We start from the raw sequence: 17,302 nt of genomic DNA on the forward strand, positions 1-17,302 counted from the left end.
AGACGATATGGCATGTCAATTGACGTGTAAACCATCGCGTGATTCTAAAAAATACGTTTATTTGAAAAAAATACGGAGTTCTAGACAATTCCGTCAACAAGTAGTAGTTTTTTCTTTTTTTTTGTGGTCAAATGTCTGAATCTACTCTTTTACACACATAAAAAATATCTGTTAATAAGTCCTTTGTTTCTTTTGTAGGCATTGCAATGGCACCAATTTGTTCTAATGCTACAACCGTGATGGCAGTCTAAGGAAATATCCGAATAAACGTGACTGAAGGGGTATAAAATGGTCCCATGGCTCCTGTTCGTTTGAAAATAACTCTTCCTGCTTCGAACCTGCCTACATTTATGAGAAACGCCCTCCATTTAATACTTAGATATGAGCATTGCAGCAACAATGAGGAGAGTGATACCATCAATGAAGATAATCTCACAGTCATCAAATCTCTCGGTTTTTGAGTCGGCCGTACCACAGGTAACATCATGTTCGTTGTTACATCTTGACCTGAAACCCAGTTAGTTTTTTTTGAAGATTATTGCAACGTAGCTCCCAACTCGATGGGGTGTCGCTTTTCACATGGAAGATAGAAGCAAAAACAAAAGCATGCTTTGGAGCATGGGATGTTATTTCCCCAAGATGATGTGTGTATTCTGCCTATATCATCCTTAGACGACGATGCTAATATTGTCCGTTCAAATCTCAGTCACCTGCCTTTTTGCTACGAAGGGGAAATCATAATTGGATTAAGAAAAGGTTTATGTCGTATTTGACGCCTAATTCCACGAATATAATTACTCTTATCTTGTCACTCAATTATAATACATATACCCTATGTATTATACGGTACCATATTGCGAATACATTCCTATTGGTTCGACACAGCACCAGCTCCCTCATATGTCAAACTGAGATCAGATTTCATAATCGTTCCTGGATTGGTCGAGTAGCTGCCGAAGCCAATCAAGGACCCTGTCATTGATAAACTATAATGCACTAGAAGTGCCGGATATGGGTCAACCAGCTCCTTGTATATAACAATAAGCTATGTTTCATATGTAACTGATTTCTAAATCTACTTCTGCCTTTTCAATTAAAAACCCGCCCTTTAATGCTCGTGCGTTAATTGTACAATGAGTGTTTTCTTTAAATGGGTTCATATCAATTCCACCTCTTAGACATAGGTGTGACATGTATTCGTTGTGAGATATATTACAGATAGAAAGTTTCCTATACTGTAGAGTTTAACAATGTTTTTACATACATCAGAGAAATAAGATTGTGTTGTAATAAAATTCCTGTCGTTATCACTACCAACTGGTTTCAAATTGAGGGAGCATGTTAATGGTAGATTTTTAATTTTACAAATTAAAGTTATATTAAGTCTTTGATATCAATTTGAATATCGCAGTAACAAGAAACCATTCAGTTTATGCGTAAGCTCTAGTTTAAGTGGGACCGTAATTATTGCTAGTTATGCAAAATCGAATCCGTATTGAAAGTAACTTAAGCTATAGTTCATTGGCTTTACGTTTAAGCGCCTTTGGGAAGGTCTCCAGATACAACATCAGTAGACAGTGCACGGATCACGAATCAACATTTTTGCGCGTTGTATTACTGTTTTACAGTCTTGCACGCCATTTTTACTCAGATTTGATTATCCGGCCCGGGCCTATCCCGAGCAGGAGGCTCGATAGGTCTATACTCCGCCTGATGCTTGTACACAAAGGCAATGGAAGCATCTGACAATAGAGATCTTCCTCTTTTTTTCAAATACCAAAGTATGTATAATTCAGCATATGCCATCCGAACTTTAGTAGCATCAAAGAGCGAACTGGACTTGGATGGATGGATGAATAGTATTGATAATTGCAATTCGCTGACACAATCGCCATTTTTATTATTATTATGATTAGTATGTCTGCCGAAGAACAACAAGTCTCCATTGAGAACCAAGAAGTTGAGGTTGCCGTTGAGGCCCCTGCTGGTCAAATGTCCGTCGAGGATGCTCTCCAAGAAGTCCTCCGTCGTGCTTTGGTCCACGATGGTCTTGCTCGTGGTTTGAAGGAAGCCGTTAAGGCTTTGGACAGGTAAATAATGGGCTTGTAAAAAAAAAAAATGAAGGCAGTTTAATTAACTGTGTACCTGTTTTACTAAATAGACGTCAAGCTCATTTGGCTGTTCTCGTTGAGTCTTGTACCGAGTCTGAATACATCAAGCTCGTTGAAGCTCTCTGTGCCGAACACAACATCAACTTGATCAAGGTCTCTGATGCTAAGAAGCTCGGTGAATGGGCCGGTCTCTGTAAGATCGATCGTGAGGGTAACGCCCGTAAGGTTGTCGGTTGTTCTTGTGTTGCTGTCACTGACTTCGGAGAGGAGTCCGAGGCCATGAACGTCCTCTTGGATTGTAAGTACTTAATAACCTTTATTTTCACGGATCCAATTAACCCCTTTTATTTAATTTTTTAGACTTCAAGACCCGTTAAATTTGACATCTTTCCCACCCTCGAAATTTAGAACAATAGTTTTTAATAAATCTATACTTTCAATTTTTGACCAACACAATTAATTTGTTGCAAGTTTTTTTTTTTTTTTTAATGTACACTTAAACTTAATGGAATTAGATATCTTTATAAAAGTATATGACGGAAAGACATTGTCTACGTCAAAGTGGTTTCTGAAGCTACATATTTCTTGATTTGTCTTTTCACAACTACTGTTGCAACTGATATGTTTTGCTGATCACTGACAAAACCACTCGGTGTTATGTGGAGAGGACCTTTCTCCCCCCTTTTTTTTTTAATCAAATCAGTTCAGGAAAAGCAAATCTGTTTTCTAAATAGATACTTGATCATCATAAAATTAGAGTCCAAACAACCTTAATTTCTTGACGAGCGTGATTGACGATACTTCCATTAATGAAACGATGTACTTGAACATAGCCTTCAAGTTTTTGCAAATTTTGCAATCTTCAAGAAAATGTGTTCATGAAATCTTGCTTGGTGGTCAGGAAACTTCTAATTTATAAATAAAATGAACATGTAAATCCGCCTTTATTAAACATTGAGAACAATAACGGCAATGATCAAAATAATTATAAATCTAGCATGCATATGTAAGTGTGAAGAGCCACTAATTGTCAACAAGGATGTGTTTACACCCATACGATTACAAGTGGGATTATTTACATCGAAATGATACAACGTGCCATTGGCCAAGGCAGATCCATTTTGCCAGTATCCATATTGCACTGTTGCCAAATCACCCCCAGGACAGTAAAACTGCAAGAAAGGGGGACAACTTTGAACTACATGATAGCACAAATCAATACAGGGCAAAAGCTCGGTCCATTCGCCCGGCTTCATTATTTCATCTACCCAGGGATTTCTAGAGGCACCCACAGATATATCACGAAGAGCAGGAGACGTTGGCAGGTCATCTGTATTTTGACTCAAATCACCACTTGTAGTGGAATCCGTACATCTGGGAATTGTCACAGCACATAACCAAGTCTTATAATCCCGATAGCAATCAGTACAATTACGAACAAGAGAGTATTGAGTTGTGTCGCAATTAAATTGGGAGAGTGCAGTTCCAAAAGGCTGAAATTTTTCTAGTGCCTGTGTGTCATATTGAGTAGCAATGTCCCATATGTTTTCTGTGGAAAAGGTGTCAGGATTGGTAGGCACACTATAGGCCACCTGGTTACAAAATGGTAAATCATAAATAATTCGGCAATTAGCATCTATTTTCGTGCTTAGAGAAACTGGAGTTGTTAATCCTAATGTTGTTCCAACACTTTGTACAAGATAAGCAGAGTATAATGTATCTTGTGTCAGATTGGAGACCATAAATTGATGTCTAGGAAGATTCCAGGGCCCACGTTCAGTAATTGATGTGTTGACAGTATAATTCGGAAGATCGTATAACTTGGCTGCACAAAGTGAGTATTGTAACTCCTTTGGCAAGTTTGCTGTAATCAAAATCGTAGAGTTGGGTGGAGATCCCGTAAACGGGTTTGATGTAAACAAGGCATTTGTTCTATCAGTATCTTCCATAATCAAAAAAGGTGTTGACATGTTCCTTTTCTCATTTATAAATACTGGGTGCATTATTTCTATAGGATATTACTTTTTTTAAGTAAACAAAATTGATGATAAAATGTGTGAGCTTCTTACGGCTAGTTGAAACACCAATTTCGTATGTCCAGTTGCCTGTCCAGGTATTTGGTAAAGCTGTTGCCCCAACTGCAATCCAGATCTCTGAAATAGAATCAGGGCTTGTCCAAGTCGATAGTCCATGAAGGCCATCAGTTACTGTAATGCCGTTGTCGGGACCTGGTAATGGGTTATCTTTTGAGAGGGATATATACATGTCGACAGAGGGTATGGCATCTTTGAAGGTGCTTGGTGGTATTGGTTGGCTACAGGTACTTGAAGATAAAAATATGTTGGAAAAGGCCCTTTTACCAAAGACATGACCTGTTGCAGGAATTGAAAAATAATAGTAATTGTATGAACCTGCTGCAACCGAATTTGACAAGATCTGATTATCCTTGAGTAATGTTGTGGTAGACTGAGCAATAACTAGACTTGTATAGTAAATAATAGCTACTAGCACATATAAACATTTCAAAGTCATTCTTCAATGGTCTTTCTGATTACTTTTCTTTTCTTAAATAGTCTAATGAAAAACAAAAAAAAAAGAGTAAAAGAGGCTGAACCATAATTTGTTTATTTTGTGGGATAAAAATAATTTATTTAGAATCCCATCTGCTCATCAACTATGGCCGCAAATATCTCGGGTTTGGCAACTGGAAAAAGCTCGAAGGAGGTCTTTTGAACTCTTTGGATCGTACTCAATAAATCACTAAAAGAGACGGGTTAGCTTAATAAGACGATATCACACACACTGCCTACTCTATGTCACTGCACACGGCATAATTTCTGGATTCCATGGCTTGGGCAATCTGGTTTTGATGGTTATCCATTAATGCCTTATTAACAACCACAATTAATTTTTTATTCAATCGAAGCGCTTGCAATATCGTTCCTGATCCTGATTGAATGATTTAGCAGTTGTTGCTGTGGTCAGGGCTTAGGATAAATATACCTGCGTGACTTATAATAATATCAGCCTCTTCCATATCCTCAGTAACTGAAGCCTTATATTTGTAACCAGTTATATCGATTCTTGGACCATCATATACCTGTATATTTTTTACATATATATCATTGGAGGAGCCATATTGAACGCGTACTTTTGTTATGCCAAACCTCACTAATGAGGTCAGAAATTCCTGTGATGTAACTTGGCTAATGAGATTGTCGAAACCTGTTGACCCAACAGTAATGAATAGTGACATGTAGATAATAAAAAATAAGAAAGCGATCCTCTTTTATACTTTTTTTATTATGAAAAAGTGTATGCAAAAAAAAAAAACTCTTGTAGTAATTTCAAGACACGCTATGATGTATGCCTTGATTATGGCCCTGCAGCGTTGGCTGTATGGGATATTACGAGACCTTGCTGAGATCAACTCCGACAAATCAATCAATGAGAAGGCCGCACGCGATTACTTTTTTATTTTCTCCTTTTTTTTTTTCTTTCTTATTAGCATCTTATAAGAGATTAATGAACATGCGGCCATCATTCTTTACTTTGCTCGTTCTCTCGAGTATTTTAGCAGTAGCAACCGCAATTAAGTTTGACTTGCTTGCTGTTACTCCAGACCATGTGTTCGATGGAACTAAATGTCTTTCCCAATATGTCCCCAAAGACACTTTAGTGCTTGTTACCGTTAACGTCGGTGAAGGTTATAACCAACGCGTTGATCTCGAGGTAACAAAAAAAAAACGACTAATGTTTTGGAAACTGTCAGTTATTCATATCATGCAACCAGATTTTAGATGAAACTGAAGCACGTAATATCTACACCAAAAAGGCTAATGTCAATGGCGAACTTCGTAACGCTTTCACTACTCACAACGATGGTGAAGTTATGGTTTGCTTCACTAATGTTCTCGATGCAGGTAAACGTTGTATATAAAAAAAAAAGTGTGTGCATGTGACAGATGGGTTAAAATTGCTGTTCTTATAGGTTTCCAAGAAGGTAATCAATATAAGCGTTCCGTTGCCTTACAATTCAGTGTAGGCGCTGAAGCTGCCGATTACCAAAAGGTTATTAATGCCGAGAATCTCAATCCTCTCGAGGCCGAGCTTCGCAAGTTGGAAACTGTAGTGAAAGAGATTGTGGATGAGATGAATTACTTGAAGGCTCGTGAAGCTAAATTAAGAGACACTAACGGTAATTTTAGTCATGTTACGATAAACCAAGAGACTCAATATTTTTTTACTTCTTGATAGAATCTACAAACGAGCGTGTCAAGTGGTTTAGTACTATTTCCTTGTTCACTCTCTTTGGTCTCGGTACTTGGCAAATATTGTATTTACGTCGTTTCTTCAAGAGAAAGAGATTGATTGATTAAACAAACAGAAAAAGAGAAAAAGAAGGAAAAAAAAAAAGTCAAATAAATATACTATGTATTCATCATTTTTTATATTTATTGCTCATCGATTTCTTTGATAATAGCTAAGACAGCTTCTCCAGCCTTTTGGAAATCATCTAAATCAACATAGATTTGTCCACATAATCTAACCCACCATTTACTGTTATTCTTGTAGATAGAAAGCATAGTGTGCTTCTCGTAGATGGACTTGTTCAAGAAGAACGCCATAATTTCAGGATCCGTTTTGGAAGTTTTGAAGGCGGGTAATTCAATATTGACCATGTTGGCTGTCAAAGTCTTTGTAGAATTTTCCATCACCTGCGTGCCCAATAATTTAGCAACAAGCGCACCACCCTTCACAGCGATATCATGGGTATATTTACAAATAGCTTCTTCTCCTCCGATAGATTCGCGATAGTTTAAAGCTATAAATGATTTAGTTGACGTTGCACTTTTTTTTCTTTCTCTCTCTCTCTTTTGAGCGTACCTGCATCAATACATAAATAGGGTGCAGTATCGATGGTGTTGGGAGCATTCTCTTGAGCAAAGCTAGAATGCTCAGCACTATCGGCATGGAACTTGTAAGCAGCATTAATAGTTGTAGGATGAATAAAACCTTGGTTACGCTTGGGTGCATACAAGATAGCACATCCACGGGGGGAATACAACCATTTGTGACAATTCGTAATAAAATAATCAGGGTTTAATTCTGTCAAATTTAAGCTCACTTGTCCAATAGCATGGGCACCATCAATTAAACTTAAAATGCCATTTTCTTGAACAAGGCTATTGACGGCCTCGAAAGGAAAGCGAACACCAGGAAGAGAAGATAAAGCATCAAAAACAGCCATACGAATTTTGCCATTGCCCTTAGCGTGTTCCTGGTCAATTGCTTCTTTTGTTAGCTGAATAATTTCAGCATCTTCGAGAGGATAATTAAGATGGATTCGGACCAATTCTACTTGATAGTGATCTTTCAAAAAGGCCAAAGTTTTGTCGACAGAAGCGTAGACAGTTTGATACTAAAAAAGAAAGAAAAAATTTAGATGAGTCAACTATGTCGATTCTTGTTTTTTTTAAAAAAATACTTACATGAAGGATTTTGTCGCCTTTCTTAAAAGGGAAGCTTCTGAGAACAGTGTTGACACCACTGGAAGCATTAGGCACAAAAATAAGGTCAGAATCATCACAATGTACAAGTTTGGACAATCGCTTAAGATTGGACTTGATAATTTCTTTAGATTCAAATCTGCTCCAGCGATCAGGATGTTGCTCGGCTTTATCTTGGAATTCTCTCATCACAGGCTTGATGACATTAGGATAAGTGCCATACGATCCATGATTAATAGGCACGTAATCGGCTTCAAAAGAAAAGTCTTTGCGGAACTTTTTACCAAAGTCAGTTTTTGTCATATCAAATGAAAGAAAAAGAGATGAAGGGGGGATTTCCATCTTCAAATGATTAATTTTATAGGCGTATCATTAAAAGTCCGTTATTTTTTTCTTTTCATGTGTGTGTATGTATATGAATGCATGTTATATGAGTAGATATGAGCTGCATAATTATTAGAAATCGTGGGAAATGAGTCATTCAAGCAAACAAGCAATGTGTGTCACGATCAGTAATGTTCTGATGATCCTGACGGAACAACTGCGATGGGTAATTGTTTGTGTATCTTTGAATTAAAAAAAATTGGCTACATATTATTGGCCGGGATCCTTTTCTTTTAAACATGCGCGTCACATTTTTGTGTCAAAAAGACGAAATAATTCTCAGCACTTGTTCGCTACTCGGTGTAAAATAGGGTCATATTATCAAGAGGAAACAAAGATCCTGTATACGACCGACTAGTATCTCATACCAACCCTTTGTTAGGAACGAGAAAGCTTGGCTTTCTTTTCCTTTTTTTTTAAAAAAAAAGGGGATGATCGACATAGTAGTAATGTACCTGACATAACCCTAAATCGACTGTAAAAATATTTACTTCGGCAACTAGATTCCCGCTGAAAAAACATACTTTACATGATGGGATGTGTTGTGATTGAATCTAACACAAGACATGGTCGTGATAGAAGAAATTCGACGCACTGGCAGTATTGTACTACCTGGAATCTATCTTCCTTCAAAGCATTGATGTATGCGTGGTGTCTTGGTAATACCGTCACGATTTCTTTTGTTACAGAATCAATAATATAACAGGAATCAGTACTGTTTGATTCTTGGTTCTTATTTTTAAGCTTGCAGTAGCTAATATCCAGCAATACATTTAAATCTCTCTGATTTAAATTCGGGTCTGCGTGCTGGTCTTTGCAATCTTCATCCCTGGCTCAGTATTAGTCAAATTAATGTCATTTCTGTTCAGCCATTGACTAAATGAGAGCAGAGTCTTCTTGTCAAATATGGCAGTAAATTTGCATAAGATAGATAATATGTCCATATCATATACTATGGACAGCTTATACCGTGAGTCAAACAGATGTTCATCCGCAGGTCGATAAATGTAGTTAATGAAATCAGTAATTTGGCTATCATTTGTATAACATAGATCGACATCTGGTGAAACTTCGATATTTTTCATATAAATTTTAAAATTATCCTTTATAATGTTTATAACTACGTGTTTTTAGGAACCACTCAATCCTTTTTTCCTTGTTTTTACATATTTGAATATCATTAGCGGATCACATGGCCTTGTCCTAACGATGGTACTCTCGATTTCATGCCCTATCATGGTTAAGATTGTAAGATAGAGCCTTAAAATGTCTACAACCGGCAACGAAGAGGTCTTCGCTGTATAGCGAAGACTAGACTTGACTATACTATTGCTAAAATTTAAATATATCTTTTTGATTTTTTTTTTTTTTTTTAAAAAAAGAGATAGTGATATTTTAGCGCTTCTTGAAAAAAAGCTAACTAACCTTTTCACAATATCTGTTACTTTCCTATAAAAGGATGGTGTTATGCATAAAAACAAAAATAAAAAATGGAAAGAAGAGACGGGTTATGTCAGGACAAGGTCAGGATGATTAAAAGTATATGGCTTCCGCAGCATTGTGTTTACCTTTGTAAACAGTGAGGTATGGGTCATATGATGTCCAAACTATATACCCAAGCTCTATAAAGACAATATTTTAAAAAGTAGAAATAGTCGTATTTCAAACAATTATATAGTTAAATTCAAGTGTTGTTGCCTTGAGTTCAAAAGAACTGAAATGAAAAGGGCGGGTAAAAATATTGATAGGTAAATTTAATATCTCAGAGTAAACACACATACATCAATGCTTATCTCGTTCCAGGCTTTTTCCAAAAATATCTTCAACGCATCAACATTTCTAATGCAGGCTCTTTATCACTGATAAAGCTACAAATATTTTAAATAGGATTCAAATCAGGGCTTTCAGCGAGCTGGTAGTCAAATCACCTGATCGAATGAGGTTTGTCCACCAAGTCGCATAACAAATTATTTGACAGGTTGCACCATCCTTAGAATATGGAACACCTAAAAACTGACAAATACATCAAAATATTACAGACTTTAAATTCCTGCAAAAAAAAAAAAAAAATACAACAAATATGTTCGCCATTTATGAGCCTATTTGGGATATCTTTACAGGAAAAATAGCTATCTTCGATGTGGTTGCCATGCTTCCACAGACGATGGTCCAAGGTTATCTAAAGGTACAAAAAAACAGATCTGTAAAAAAAAGTAAGCCTTTGTTTGGAAATGAATTTTAATTCGTCCGAAAATTACTAACGCTGTATGAATTTTGTATCAAAGTAGCCAAAGTAATAATTCCTATCAAATTGAGTCCAGGAAATCGCTAATATTAGACATACCAACAATAGCTTACCTCTAACTCTCAATGGTTACTGTAATCACATGCATCAGAAGCCTTTTGAAAGAGCAGACAATGACAAATAAAATTTAATTTAGATTTTAACCTTTTTTTTTTCATCCAGCAGTAATGCAATCTAGTCTTATTTTGGTTGACATCCACTTTCGATAAAACTCCGCCTTGGTATCTGTATGTAGTAGCAGTAATTCTGATTTTTTTTCTAATTGAACTCTATAATTAGAATAAGGAAGTCTGAACTTACATTGGCATTTAATATGTAAGTGTGCAAGACTAGTGAATGCGCGCAAGGGATATACCCTACTAAAAAAACAGGTTAGATCGTCAAGTGTGGCACTAGTGATTTTTAACCAAAAGATGAAGGACAGCGCATGAGGTAGAATTACCACAGCTATACAGACGAGTCGTGCTATTCTGATTTTGTTTATAGTATACCCATTACGCTGAAAGGATAGGTACAATCTCAAAAGTTTTAATTACAAGATCATGTGTGTAAAATTATGTGCTTAAATGCCCCTTAATATTTTCTTGTAAAGAAAACCAGAGATAATAAACTATTCATGTTTACGAGTTGAACGTTACAACCGAGGCGACAAAAGAAAATGTTGACAGAATGTAATAATGACGAAAAAAAAAGTGCTTAGTAACTGTCATAATTGATGTCATCCACGTTCTAAATGAAGGGCAAAAAAAGCAGTTTTCCTTGATAATTAAGGGAGTCCTGAGTCTAAATAGTGAGGGGCACCAAGAATTTGAACACCCGGGAGGCAATGTGATGATGATAATGGTACATAAAAGGTAATTTTGATACTACGATGCACAACACGTCAATCGATTTATCGCATCTATAATTATCAAAAATATAATTTACTGAAAGGAAGGAACATTAAAACTGGTGTTGCCCACGTTCTGGTTGTTGATAATTTATTAAAATACAGCAATGGCGGAGCTAGTGTTACACAGAATATTAAAAAAAATTTGTGTTTCTCCTAGGACAATATACAAAGCTTAATGGATTATCTTTGATAGTATAAGTTGCGGTACTTTTTCTAGCATGAGTGTGTGTATAGACATCATTTATAAATATTGAGTAAAGAAAGTGTAAAAAGATGTGCGTTTATTTCAATTTAAATGGCGCCAGTAAGACTAATAAGGAACCACCACCTCAAACGTTTTGTCACGCGATTATTACCTCAATTCAGAAAAGATATTCGGCCTTTAGTAAACAAATATTAACTCCTGTTTCTTCCTCTTCTCTTTCTCTCACTTGTCACCGAATTTACCAGCCAACACCTCTACACCCAATTAATATGGTTGCTGACTTTCTACAACAACAAGACACTGCTACATCACCAATAACTAGAAATGACTCTACCAGATCTAGAGATCCACATCGGTCGATTCCTTTAAAAACGATTGGAAACTACTCATTACAGCAAAGCATTGGTAAAGGAAGTATGGGTAAAGTAAAATTGGGTGTCCATAACGTTACAGGCGAGAAGGTAAAATAATACAATTAATCTTGATATTAAAAAAGTCTAAAAATAAATCAAATTTCTAGATTGCTGTTAAAATTGTTCCCAGAGCTAATTTACAGTTACTAAATCAGCCATCACATACAACTGGAAAGTCAATTCAACAAATTGCCAAGGAAAAAGCCAGAGAAGAGAACCGAGAAGTGCGTACTATCCGTGAAGCACACATCATGATGTTATTGAAACATCCCAATATTGTTGGAATGAAGGACTTGGTGATGCAAGGTCCATATTTTTACATTTTGATGGATTATGTGAATGGTGGTCAATTACTTCATTACATTGTAAAACGACAGCGTCTATCCGACAGAAGAACAAGACAGTTTTCTAGGCAGATTGTCAGTGCATTGGATTATTTACATAGAAACTCAATTGTCCATAGAGATTTAAAAATTGAAAATATCATGATTGATAAATCCGGAAGAAATATTAAAATCATTGATTTTGGTCTCTCAAATTTATTTTGTCCAGAACGTCAATTAACAACCTATTGTGGCTCCCTCTATTTCGCTGCTCCAGAATTATTAAAAGCAACTCCGTATAGCGGTCCTGAAGTTGACGTTTGGAGTCTCGGTGTCGTTATTTATGTTATGGCCACCGGTTCTGTGCCTTTCGATGATAAATCAATGCCAGGTCTGCATGATAAAATCAAAAAGGGGCACGTAAATTACCCTGCTCACTTAAGTGATGAATGCAAAGATTTATTATCTCACATCTTTATTACCGATCCTAAGCAAAGAATCATCATGACCGACATTCTACACCACCCATGGTTGAACAAGGAGTCTGCTTCAATCAATAACTATATGCCATCAAGAAAGCCTTTAACTTTACCTCTCAATCCAAAAGTTATTGAAAGAATGTCTCAAGGCTTTAATTTGGGTACGACTGATGAAATAGAAAAAAGACTCACCTTGATCATCCAATCTCCAGTTTACCACGATGCATGTCAGCATATTTCAGACTGTCATGCTAGAAGGTCTCCATCCCCTTCCCACTCTTACAACGAAGGTCATTCGAGCATTATATATGATGACCCTCAATCTGTCCCCGCAGCATATCACCCATTTTTATCACTGTACTATCTTTCTCAAGAGAGACAAATTGCCATGGAACATGAATCCCACCACTATCGTGTTGCTGCAAAGTCAAGTTTATCAAGAAAGGCATCTTTGGAGTCATTGGGTGGAAATTCTTCTGCTAGAAGTAGCCAAGCGTCACTGGTTGGTGCCGATGAAGACCCTTCCAATATACCAAGATTGTTAACTGAAGTTCCTATAAGCCATACACCAGTTATCCCTCAACCTCATAATGCTTCTGGTGCCAAATTACAAAATGACGGCAGTCTTCTTGGTTACGTCTCACAACCCGCCGCTATCGGGTCAACGAATTATCTTAGCAGAATTCAGCGCTGGCTTCGCTCCTCTTTATCACAACATCATCTTGCGTCAGATAATAGTGGTCATATTACAGCGCCCCCTTCTCCTCCTCAACATGTTGAAGATTCTAAACATGCCGAAGTTGATTTATTATTTGTCACGCCTGCAGAATCGTCTAATAGGCTTCCTACACCGTCTCATTCTACTGACGACAGATGCCATACTGTCTCATCTTCTCCCAACGATAGCTTCCATAGTACAACAGCAGAGCTACCAAATTCAGAGGATAACAAACAAAACTTATCTGCTACTTCAACAAACAACATAGTTCCCGCTGGCGGAAGCAAATCTCTGTTTCGTAAATTATCTCAAGCGTTTCTCCGTAAGAATTCGTCGAAGAGCTTAAACAAAAAGTCAAGCAATCTGAGCAATACCAATACAGTTAGTGACCAGAACGCTAGCGAAGAAGAAGTAACCTCGGTTGCCATCATGGATCCACACGTGTCAAATGTAAATGAGACACCAAAAGAAGACATGCCCCCACCCGTGCCACCTAAAGATGCTGCTTATTTGGTTAATTCCATTCCTCCTCCTCGTATGTCTAGCATGACATCTAATACAAAAGCGGTAAGACAATCACAACTATTACCCCCTGGTATGTCAATTGCTACTGTCACATCTCGCCAAACTGCACATACTATTGATATCAGCACCATCAATAATCAAAACAGACACAGTCATAATGCCCAACCTAACTCAATCCCAACACCTATCGCGGCCAAAATGGCTAAATACGAGGATCCACCATCCATGCCCAAGGACAGTAGTTTCTTATTGCAACCAAGTCCAAACGTTTCCAGATCGGCATCTTTTGCTACGCCCAACACCTCCCAATTTCAACACCGCCGTAGAGGATCTGTTACCAAATTGACAGGCAAAATCGGTTCCTGGTTAAACCGATCTTCCTCGTTCAATCATAGTAGTAAGCCCAGAAAAGAAGCTTAAGCTTCTTTTTTTTTTTACTCTTTTGTACCCAACTAGATTTGCTTTTTTTTTTTACATATATTTTTATATCACTTTTTTCCCTTACTATATATCCCATTATTTTATTATTTTAAAACGCCATCTTTATTATTTGCATGTAATATTATTCCATTAATAAAGACAGAATTTTCCATCATTCACAAGAATAAAAGACCTATTCACTGTGTCTAGAATCTTCAATAAAATTACTTAGTCTAAGTGTAACATTATGTCACTAGCTCCAAAAGTCTACAATGGGGGAAAAAGCTAATTCTAGAAACCTTCTAAAAACAAGGGTCGGTATTATTATACACCAAAACTCTGTGTAGCGACAAACCGTTCACATTTGTTTTCAGACCTTCAGAATATCGTTTTTTGCTTCTGTAGACTGTTTTATAGATGACCAAAATTGTATTGTACTAATATGTGACACAATTTGCTTTATTAATTCCCGGTTTACTGGTGTAAATTATATAAAAATATCTCGGGTTCCAAGCTTTTGTGATAGCCTACGTACAAGAACTTCATTCTATAAATGAAGACTCACTCTCTTTCTCCTCAGACAAATGGAGCAATACTTGATAATGTTTACCCGAATGGCTTTGACCCCATTTGGTTAATTAAGGTACTAATTTCAATCCCGATGCCTGGGTGGGATTCCGTTTTAACGCGCTTTGTATATCGAAATGAATGACAACAGCTTAAAAATAGATGAAACGTTCAATGAAGTATCAGCTCTTTACTGCTATTTAACTTGTAAGTAAAATGAGGGTTATGGAAGTTTTTAGATATCGCAGATAAGAGATATCAATTACTAGACTCAATTTGTTTGTAGTTGTGAAATCTAAAATAACACAACCACACAGGCCTTTGTCGAGTCGATCCTAAATTTCGTCCCTCAACAAAATGATTACAATGCGAAACCAGGTACCTTTGTTAAGAAAACTATAAGTGATAATGGAAAATCTGACGTCCGACCAGCAACAACCTTAAAGCCCTCTGTAGCAACCTTACGAGTAGAATCTCTGAAGTAATCACAGGTCTCACAGGCGATGTGATTATATGGATCAACACTCAGTAATAGTGGGACGGGAGCCCTAGAGACTTAATACATACAAATGAGTGAAGTCACGTCATATCAGAAACGTTTAATTTAGGAAATTGACTTTGTAGGCTGTAGTAGTGGCATGCAATAGCAGGTATATATTTTTATTGACAAAGTTGCCGTACAGCATGTAAAAAAGTAGTCCTATCACGATGCGATGGCAAGGAACAATTTCATGTATATCAATAATTATGACCTAACAAAATGGAACTGTATTTTGTCTAATACATAAAGTGTCAACAAAAGCAATTGCCACATAGACTATATAAATAATTTGTGGAGATATACAGGAAAGTTAATTCAAAGCTGCGGAGCCAACCCTCAACATTTACGAACATGTCGATATAGTGGCAGTATAGATCGTGTATTCCTTCAGAAGCAAAAAAAAGTCGTTATATGGAAGCCATCATAACACCTCAATTGATACGAAATCGAGGTTTGCTCATAACTTTGAGGCTAATAGGTTAAATCAGGCAAGTCAGTAATCCCACACAAACTGTTAGATAGAATAAAAAAAAGCACAATCCTTAGAATTTCAAAAGAAAATCCTTTCGATATGATTTTATTGTATGTTTAATAAAAGTAAAGTTATTTAGAACTCAACAGCAGCAGGGAATTCGAAGATGACGTCCTTGCCGGTAAGCTTCTTGTAAATAGCGGAGAAAGAATCAACCTTATATTCAAGAGAGGTGGCATCCTTGGCATCGAGGAAGACCTTGAGGGTCTTGGAACCATCAACCTTTTGACGGAGTCTCTTACCGACAATTTCGGTGGGGAAGACGAGGTCATCCAAGATAGCATCATGGACAGCAGTCAAGGTACGAGATCTGGGACGGGGTTGCTTACCAGTGTTACGACGGGTAGGAACAGCCAAGATACGACGTTGAGCAACGAAGACAACGTGACGGTCAGAGAACTTCTTTTCGAGTTCACGAGTGAGTCTGTATGAGTTTTATTAGCGACCTTATCCCAAAAAAAAACCCCTACTGTCAAATTTACCTTTGTTGAACCTTGTTGAAGCTCTTGGCCAAAGGAACAGGTACGAAGATAACGATAGCCTTCTTACCGGCACCGAGCTCAACCTAAAGAGTAGAACCGAAAGTTAATAAAACAAGATTTTTTTCCCTGATTCACAACAATTACCTCCTTGGCACTAGTGATGTAGAGACCACGGATGGACTTCAAGTCGGGAACGCTGGTCTCTAAATCAGTGAGAGCCTGGGCGACAGAGAGTTCGAACTCATCAGCAGCTGGGGCACCAGCTTGCTTAACAATCTTGTTGGAAGCCATCTTAGACTGTTTACATTGAAATGAAATGGCGAGTTGAAGAAAGTTGAATTATGAGGTTGAAAATAAGTTTGAATCAAGAGAAATATATTGGTATTGGTGAGAATTATTGCGAATGTAGATTGTTAAATTGGAATTGAATGTATAAAAAAAGTTAAGTTTTAATTAGTAAATTTGTTTTCATATTTTCGCGTCTTTCGCTCCCCCAAGGACATGGTTGATACAACAATGATGCCACATCTACGTATTTTGGGATAGATGGATGTTAAATGGTATTGATGGATGCGGATGATGGATGTATCCTTTCATGTAAAAATGACGTTCAATGTAACCTAATCACAATAAAAATTGATTGATAGATACATCAATCAATTGATGATCCTATCATTGCCATCCATCCATTAGGTTCGTTGTTGTATGGCTATCACCATTGTATCTTTCATGTCTTCACACCTTCTCTATGTTTGAAAATAATACATACGTGAAAAATAAAGGAAGGAATCTCGGCTTGCCCAACTCTCAATTGCTTTTACCGAAGTGGAATTGCATCCCGGCAAAAGAGGAACTTAAATTTTTTGAAAAATTACTGTTTATGATTGGCCCGTAC

At 37.0% G+C, this 17,302-nt stretch overlaps 7 protein-coding genes across 7 annotated transcripts; 3 read left to right on the forward strand and 4 right to left on the reverse strand.

Annotated features, from left to right (window-relative positions):
• Window positions 1-1,916: 1,916 nt before the first annotated feature.
• EV154DRAFT_503426 (40S ribosomal protein S12) lies at window positions 1,917-2,567 on the forward strand (the record flags this gene model as incomplete). The annotated part of the gene is made up of 3 exons (XM_051600924.1): window positions 1,917-2,090; window positions 2,162-2,409; window positions 2,472-2,567. Coding segments are annotated over 3 exons (439 nt in total), but the record flags the coding sequence as incomplete, so codon positions are not given.
• A 70-nt stretch (window positions 2,568-2,637) lies between these two features.
• On the reverse strand, window positions 2,638-4,712 carry EV154DRAFT_503428 (stretch-activated Ca2+-permeable channel component-domain-containing protein). Its single transcript, XM_051600925.1, has 2 exons — window positions 4,181-4,712; window positions 2,638-4,119 (listed from the first exon to the last, which is right to left on the reverse strand). The coding sequence occupies exons 1-2, from the start codon at window positions 4,641-4,643 to the stop codon at window positions 3,059-3,061; spliced, it is 1,524 nt and encodes a 507-aa protein (XP_051459362.1). The 5' UTR covers window positions 4,644-4,712; the 3' UTR covers window positions 2,638-3,058.
• EV154DRAFT_503429 (glycosyltransferase family 1 protein) lies at window positions 4,713-5,579 on the reverse strand. The gene is made up of 3 exons (XM_051600926.1): window positions 5,115-5,579; window positions 4,922-5,060; window positions 4,713-4,871 (listed from the first exon to the last, which is right to left on the reverse strand). The coding sequence occupies exons 1-3, from the start codon at window positions 5,365-5,367 to the stop codon at window positions 4,763-4,765; spliced, it is 501 nt and encodes a 166-aa protein (XP_051459363.1). The 5' UTR covers window positions 5,368-5,579; the 3' UTR covers window positions 4,713-4,762.
• Window positions 5,580-6,568, forward strand: EV154DRAFT_503433 (emp24/gp25L/p24 family/GOLD-domain-containing protein). Its single transcript, XM_051600927.1, has 3 exons — window positions 5,580-5,843; window positions 5,905-6,034; window positions 6,103-6,568. The coding sequence occupies exons 1-3, from the start codon at window positions 5,637-5,639 to the stop codon at window positions 6,363-6,365; spliced, it is 600 nt and encodes a 199-aa protein (XP_051459364.1). The 5' UTR covers window positions 5,580-5,636; the 3' UTR covers window positions 6,366-6,568.
• On the reverse strand, window positions 6,566-7,952 carry EV154DRAFT_461840 (pyridoxal phosphate-dependent transferase; the record flags this gene model as incomplete). Its single annotated transcript, XM_051597567.1, has 3 exons — window positions 7,604-7,952; window positions 6,999-7,533; window positions 6,566-6,936 (listed from the first exon to the last, which is right to left on the reverse strand). Exons 1-3 carry the CDS (start codon window positions 7,922-7,924, stop codon window positions 6,566-6,568), a joined length of 1,227 nt encoding a protein of 408 aa, XP_051459365.1. The 5' UTR covers window positions 7,925-7,952.
• A 3,529-nt stretch (window positions 7,953-11,481) lies between these two features.
• EV154DRAFT_503436 (kinase-like domain-containing protein) lies at window positions 11,482-14,470 on the forward strand. Its single transcript, XM_051600928.1, has 2 exons — window positions 11,482-11,868; window positions 11,928-14,470. Exons 1-2 carry the CDS (start codon window positions 11,677-11,679, stop codon window positions 14,283-14,285), a joined length of 2,550 nt encoding a protein of 849 aa, XP_051459366.1. The 5' UTR covers window positions 11,482-11,676; the 3' UTR covers window positions 14,286-14,470.
• Window positions 14,471-15,712: 1,242 nt separating this feature from the next.
• EV154DRAFT_440700 (40S ribosomal protein S7) lies at window positions 15,713-17,177 on the reverse strand. Its single transcript, XM_051596931.1, has 3 exons — window positions 16,552-17,177; window positions 16,408-16,490; window positions 15,713-16,349 (listed from the first exon to the last, which is right to left on the reverse strand). The coding sequence occupies exons 1-3, from the start codon at window positions 16,696-16,698 to the stop codon at window positions 16,001-16,003; spliced, it is 579 nt and encodes a 192-aa protein (XP_051459367.1). The 5' UTR covers window positions 16,699-17,177; the 3' UTR covers window positions 15,713-16,000.
• Between the last annotated feature and the right edge of the window lie 125 nt (window positions 17,178-17,302).

This window comes from Mucor mucedo, assembly GCF_025094135.1.
Source record: "Mucor mucedo strain NRRL 3635 chromosome Unknown EV154scaffold_29, whole genome shotgun sequence".
In the NCBI taxonomy this organism is placed as follows: Eukaryota; Fungi; Mucoromycota; class Mucoromycetes; order Mucorales; family Mucoraceae; genus Mucor; species Mucor mucedo.

Excerpts from the sequence above, each read along its gene's own strand:
- EV154DRAFT_503428 (XM_051600925.1), bottom strand. The coding sequence starts at position 4,643 with ATGACTTTGAAATGTTTATATGTGCTAGTAGCTATTATTTACTATACA. Across the intron at positions 4,120-4,180 it reads AATTGGTGTTTCAACTAGCC|AAATAATGCACCCAGTATTT; the intron begins GTAAGAAGCTCA and ends AATATCCTATAG.
- EV154DRAFT_503429 (XM_051600926.1), bottom strand. The coding sequence starts at position 5,367 with ATGTCACTATTCATTACTGTTGGGTCAACAGGTTTCGACAATCTCATT. Across the intron at positions 5,061-5,114 it reads TATTATTATAAGTCACGCAG|GATCAGGAACGATATTGCAA; the intron begins GTATATTTATCC and ends TCATTCAATCAG. Across the intron at positions 4,872-4,921 it reads GCCGTGTGCAGTGACATAGA|TGATTTATTGAGTACGATCC; the intron begins GTAGGCAGTGTG and ends CGTCTCTTTTAG.
- EV154DRAFT_503433 (XM_051600927.1), top strand. The coding sequence starts at position 5,637 with ATGAACATGCGGCCATCATTCTTTACTTTGCTCGTTCTCTCGAGTATT. Across the intron at positions 5,844-5,904 it reads ACCAACGCGTTGATCTCGAG|ATTTTAGATGAAACTGAAGC; the intron begins GTAACAAAAAAA and ends TCATGCAACCAG. Across the intron at positions 6,035-6,102 it reads CACTAATGTTCTCGATGCAG|GTTTCCAAGAAGGTAATCAA; the intron begins GTAAACGTTGTA and ends CTGTTCTTATAG.
- EV154DRAFT_503436 (XM_051600928.1), top strand. The coding sequence starts at position 11,677 with ATGGTTGCTGACTTTCTACAACAACAAGACACTGCTACATCACCAATA. Across the intron at positions 11,869-11,927 it reads ATAACGTTACAGGCGAGAAG|ATTGCTGTTAAAATTGTTCC; the intron begins GTAAAATAATAC and ends TCAAATTTCTAG.
- EV154DRAFT_440700 (XM_051596931.1), bottom strand. The coding sequence starts at position 16,698 with ATGGCTTCCAACAAGATTGTTAAGCAAGCTGGTGCCCCAGCTGCTGAT. Across the intron at positions 16,491-16,551 it reads ACATCACTAGTGCCAAGGAG|GTTGAGCTCGGTGCCGGTAA; the intron begins GTAATTGTTGTG and ends TCTACTCTTTAG. Across the intron at positions 16,350-16,407 it reads TTCAACAAGGTTCAACAAAG|ACTCACTCGTGAACTCGAAA; the intron begins GTAAATTTGACA and ends AAACTCATACAG.